The following is a 6,085-nucleotide window of genomic DNA, read 5'->3' on the forward strand; positions in this document are numbered from 1 at the left end:
GCTCGGATTATAAACATCTTTTATTATTAAGAAAATAAATTGAAGCATCTAAATTTATTATTTCGATTCGATAATTCAGATATATCAAATTATGATAGATAGCTGGTTTTAGAATTTAAGATTGAGACATAATATAGTTGATATATGGTGGAATAATTTTACTCCTCTTTATCTTTTCTTTTTTTTTTCATATATGATTGATAAAGGGAGAAGTGATATAGTAAAGTACTTCAACATACAATCAGCCAGAAAATGGAAATAGAAGTTAATTATTATTAGTAATCTAAATAAAATGTCCAGATAGTGGCTGGGTCAAGAAGGATATCATCAAATTAAAAGATGATAACAAGGTTATTTCTATTTCCACAGCTAGCTAGCTAGAGTAGTATTATTATTTTCTAGCTCATGATGAACTTCTTCCAATTCTCAATGAAGAGTCAACTGATCCTTTGGTAATGCTAGCAAAGAGCTTAGCAATCTCAAGCTGAGTGTTGGCAATGATCTCAGTTCTCTTAAGATCCATTTCTCCTCTTTTGGCCTCAGCTTCTGCTCTCATTCTCTCGATGTCTCTCATCGTCTCCATTCGTGCTTGCTCTGACCTTACCACTACTTCAGCTAGCAAACGTATGCTCTCTCCGATCTCCCACCCTTCCACTGCCCTCTTTCGCTTATTCTTTGATCTCAATTTTGACTTGCTCTTGTTGTCACTGTACAGTGCTGGCGTGCTGCTGCTATTTGTAGCCGTTGCGTTTTTGTGATCTGCTGCTGCTGCATTGTCCGATAATTTGGCGTCCATTAATATGTCTTCCTGGTGACGCAAGTAGGCAACTTTAGTTTCATGCTCATTATTGTAGAAGATAGTGTACAATTTATAAAGCTGCAAGTGTTTTTTAGTTTTTTTTTCTCACTCGGTGTCCGGAGCTCGCATTGGAGCGCACTATGATTCATTCAGGGGTGATGCTCCAAACAAAATTTTCTCCATACCCAGGACTCAAAGCCGAAACCTCTGATTACGAGTGAAACAGTTTCATTACTACACTACAACCTATATTGATTGTATTTTGTTAGTTTCGTTATATTTTGTTTTTTCACTTGCTAGTTCAATATCACCTTTGAGGGCTCATACTAATTCAAATTATATCAGGTAACTCTTAACACTCCCTATAGAAGTCAACTTAATGCCATGGCTCGAATATGAGAGTTCTAATTAAAAACTTAACATATTATAATGTAAAGTATGTTTTTTTTCACTATTAACGTACGTTTGTTCATTTGTATGTAGTTTTATATGTAAAGTATGTATTATTGTAGAAAAATAATAACTTATATTTGTCATTTATTTTATTTATAATTCATATTTGTTATTTGGGAAAAGGGTCTGATATACCCCTCAACTTTGATATTTGGAGCTGATATGCCCCTCGTTATGAAAGTGGCTCATATATACCCTTACCGTTATACAAACGGCTCACATATACCCCTACCGTTACAANTTCACTATTAACGTACGTTTGTTCATTTGTATGTAGTTTTATATGTAAAGTATATATTATTGTAGAAAAATATAATAACTTATATTTGTCATTTATTTTATTTATAATTCATATTTGTTATTTTAATCCATAAAATATTTTTATTCATCCTATCTCACATACCAAACTACCGGCAATATTTCATAGTCCAATCCCTTATATTGAGCTCTCTTACCTATTATGCAAAAATTATCATTTAAACCATACGCTTAATCTCTTTTCTTACACAATTATTTCAACTACTAATCGATTATATTTTAATTTTTTTTAAAAATAACTCAAGTACCTATTCGATTGTCCGTTGAATTCACATATAAAATGGGTAAATGAAAATCAGAACAAAAAGGAAAGATCATAATTATTTGAACTTAAAAATTAATTTTTTTAATTGAAAATAGTGAAGAACGAAAGTGAGTTAAAAATTATTTTAAAAATTGAAACAATCAAATTAAGCAAATATATACTCGACTAACCTTTATTCCTCTGTCAAGACCATTAGAACCATGCGAATTCTGATCACCATTCCCAATAGGCAAAGCCGGCGACGGCGGGAGCGGAGGTGGAGGTAGTACTATTGGCGGTTGCGTTGGTGGTTCCACGGCGTCAATCACACAATTAGTATTAGGCGGCGCAGCCGGCGGAAGCGGCGGCGGAATTAGCGAAGAGGAAGCCGCGGACGCATTATTTCCACGTAACAAAAGGTCAAGGCGAGGATAGAGCGGCCAGGAAGAAGCATCGGCGGCGGTTGCGGATTCCGATCGGTACCTCTTCTTCATAGATTCAATTTTGTTCTTACACTGCGTCTGAGTTTTTGGGGATTTTGTTGAATTGACACGCGCCGACACGTGCTTGGCCACATCCTCCCAATCTTGTCCCTTGAGCTTAGCTCTGTTACGGAGTATCCATTTAGCTTCATAAGCTTCGAGAAGACACGAAACTGCTCCTTCACTCCATTCGTCCCTCTTCAGTCTATCACTGTTTCCAGTGGGAACATGGTAATTTTGCGGCGGCTTAATCGTCGGTGAGAATTCATCTTTGTTAGAAATTTCATGATTTTGATGATGATGATGATTTCCAGCTTCTTTATCCATTAGTATTAACTAGCTAATAATCCTCTTTCATTTCCAATGAGTTAGCCGCTAGCAATATTTGAGACCTGTAAGAAAAAGACATAGGGAGGGAGAAGGGATTAGTGGTAGAAAGAAGGGGAGGGGGAAATGATGGAGGTCAAGCCACTAGAATTAAAGGGAGAAAAAGGTGAAACAAAATAGCTAATTAATTAGAGTGGGTTTTAGAGACCGTTTTGATTTAGCTAATTGAAAGTTATTGCTTATTATAATCATCAATCAAGTTCAAAAATAGTACTCCCTCTCCTCCGTCCCATTTTATGTGACACTTTTTTTTGGTTTGTTTCAAAAAGAATATCACCTTATGATAGAATGTATGTGCCCACTAGTGATTATTGGACCAGGTCATGTGACAGAATATCAACGTAGAAAGTAAGTGACACAAAGTAAAACAGACACAACAATTTTTATGTGGAAACCCCCTTGCTCAAGGGAGGTTAAAAACCACGACCTGTACTCACATGATTTCCAACCAAACTCTTTTTTTTTACCCTCCCTAGGAGCTCCCACACCTTTTGCTTCCTTGGTGACTCGAACTCGCAATCTTCGGGTTGGAAATGAGGGGTGCTTACCATCCGAGCAACTCCCTCTCGTCTTTCCAACCAAACTCCATTTCACTCAAAACAGGGCAAAAATTCAAATTACAAACTCTTGTAACCTAGGAATTAAAACTCATTAATCCCTTCCCCCTTCCTGTAGTAACTCTACTGTCAGTAACAACTAATCAATAACTCTATTGCCCACTAAACTAACTAGCTCTAGTCGATCTAGACTTTTTCAGAACACGACATAGCTAACTCTAGCTAATCTTTGTTGTGTTCTACATGAAACACTACTCTAGTTCCTTTATAGCTTAGGAATATATCTTATGAGATTTCTCATTGAAAATACAAGCTCTAGCAACAGCTAAGACGAAAGACAACTCTATCAAGTCCTGCGGTTGTTCTTGAGCAATATTTCGTTGAGAGAGGTTTTTGCTTTTTGAGAATTCTATTTTGCAAAAACTTGCTTTGTGATATGTGTAGATGGACATATTATAGGATGAGCACAAAAACGCAACACAATCTCATTGGCTAAGGACTTGTTGTGCAATGGGAGCCGCGCACCAACCACATCAGGTTTTGCAGGATTTTGGCCAGCTGTAATCTTTTCATGTACGGGGCTCTCACAGTTTCACCTGAGGTCAAGTCCAAAGTTTGCTTAATCATCACAATTTCATATTAGCACCAAAATAACACCTTACTATTACTAAAAACAATTTAACTTTGAATTTCTCCTTTTGTCCTTAATAAAGTGATTTGTAACCACCCAAATATGTAAAAGATTATTTTAAATCACAAATTTAAAAAAATCTTCCTTTTTTTCTTAAATATCGTGTTAAGTCAAAGGGTGTCACATGAAATGAAACTAATAGTGTACTTATTAGATGTTAAAATTGATTATATGAATAAGTGAGTTATAGGTTCGGATTGGAAGTAAAATTAATTATTGAAATAGATAACAATGGTTGGTAAAAAGATGTCGATAAATACTCTTATATAAAAAATAATTTACGAGAAACATAAATTTAAAAATACTTTCACATAGAAAAAGAAAAGAACAAATAACGAAAAAATATATAAAGATAATTAACAGTAATGTTTTAGGAAGAGCAAATTAGTTGATGAATGGATCGATAGTCATTATTTGTCCTCATGAGCTAGTTCAGGTATCATATCTTTACGAGCTATCATATTCAGATTTATAAGCTTTTGGAGTAGAGTAATCTCAAGTATCCTATATTTACAAAGAGTATTACAAAAGATATAAATAAGAATTGTTTAGATGGTAAGCAACCTTTACCTCCAACCTACCTTTGTGACCTTGAATCACTAAAAAAAAAAAATACCTTTATGACTTTTGAGTCAGCTTCAGAGAATGAAAAAAACAAAGTATGATAAAATTGTAAGAAACTAATCAAACCAAAAATGTTTATGAGATGAGATACAATATCATAAGTTCAAGGTGACCAACTTATGCCTTGCGATAAATTTCCTCTTTAGTCTAGGAGTACAAGCACAATTCTTAATATGTGGGTTAGCTCACACTGTGAGTTCATAACCTAATTTTTAAGTGACCCAAAAGAATAGGCATATAATTCATCGAATTTCGATTTGTGCCTAAAACAATTATTTTTTAAAAAAAATAAAAAAGAGGTTGGAGTGGCCTAGTAAGAGGAGAGAAAGTGGTTAGTGTAGGGTTAAGAACAACTCTTTGTAGTTTCAAAAGGTTGTCAACTTTAGGATTCTTATGCATTAAGGAGAATCGTGGAATTTCATAGTGACATAAGAAAATCTTGTTATTGGATTGTTTAAAGATATTATTGAACCACTTTCATTTCATATTGTAATACTCGAATCAAGCTTTCATTCGACACCTGTGACTGTGTAAACATTTTTAATAGACGCGGCATATCTTAATCATCCTATTGAATTACTTTTAAATACTTAACTATTTCCTAAGAATCTTACTAATCTCTATAACTACACTTTACATAGACGGAAAGAAAAAAATAGATACAATACCATTATACCAATGTGCTTTCTACTTGAATACATATTTAATACTCCCTCCGTTACATTTTATGTAACACTTTTATTCTTTTTAATTTGTCATCTTATTATAATTAAAAATAATTTAACTTTAAATTTTTCTTTTTATCCTCCCTCCATCTAGTCAGTCTCTCGCTTATTTATAAATTTGATAAACGTCTTTGGGTTGCTATCATATTATTGATGAGGAAATAGTATTGAGAGATGGAAAATGGAGGAAAAGGGCAAGACATAGTGCCTAACGAAACGATAGGGGAAATGTTGTTAACTTTGTCAAATGAGTTAATGATGGTAATCCAACTTTTCTTCCAACTTTTTGTTAGTGTTATCTTTTTAGTGAATATGTATAGTGTTAGTTTTGTGACTTTTGTTTTGTGAAATATGGTATTGGGCATATATCTTTTGGCTGTTAGCGTTGATATGAAGCCAACCATGACATCCACCTATGAATTGGTGGTCACTCACGTGGGACTGTCACCCACTTCATTTTATCAACACCATCCCGTGCTATATTCATAATTAAAATAAAAATAAACTCTTCATTTTTAATTATTTTTCAAAATAAAAAAAATAACTATTTTAAAAGTATTTTTCTTTTTTAATAAGTTTTACAGCATGAATTTAAGATAATTGGACCAGTACGATCAAGAGATATAGTTAAACTAATAGAATCTTTTTATCCGGTATTTTGTTTGAATCTTTAAAAATAAAAATAAAATCTGATACGGAGTGTTTCGTTTTTGACGGACTTTATGTGATGTAGATTTTTTCAGAATAAGATGAGAATGACTTTCGTGGAGAGCAAGATGAGAAAAGTGAGATTGAGATGGTTAGT

The 6,085-nt window shown here is 33.7% G+C and overlaps 1 protein-coding gene across 1 annotated transcript; it reads right to left on the bottom strand.

Moving 5' to 3' along the window:
* Positions 1 to 249: 249 nt before the first annotated feature.
* On the bottom strand, positions 250 to 2,809 carry LOC125850789 (trihelix transcription factor ASIL2). Its single transcript, XM_049530629.1, has 2 exons — positions 2,006 to 2,809; positions 250 to 808 (listed from the first exon to the last, which is right to left on the bottom strand). Exons 1-2 carry the CDS (start codon positions 2,621 to 2,623, stop codon positions 404 to 406), a joined length of 1,023 nt encoding a protein of 340 aa, XP_049386586.1. The 5' UTR covers positions 2,624 to 2,809; the 3' UTR covers positions 250 to 403.
* Positions 2,810 to 6,085: the final 3,276 nt, after the last annotated feature.

The sequence above is a fragment of the Solanum stenotomum genome, unplaced genomic scaffold (assembly GCF_019186545.1).
Source record: "Solanum stenotomum isolate F172 unplaced genomic scaffold, ASM1918654v1 scaffold19150, whole genome shotgun sequence".
Lineage (NCBI taxonomy): Eukaryota > Viridiplantae > Streptophyta > Magnoliopsida > Solanales > Solanaceae > Solanum > Solanum stenotomum.

Excerpts from the sequence above, each read along its gene's own strand:
- LOC125850789 (XM_049530629.1), bottom strand. The coding sequence starts at position 2,623 with ATGGATAAAGAAGCTGGAAATCATCATCATCATCAAAATCATGAAATT. Across the intron at positions 809-2,005 it reads GTCTTGACAGAGGAATAAAG|GAAGACATATTAATGGACGC; the intron begins GTTAGTCGAGTA and ends TTGCGTCACCAG.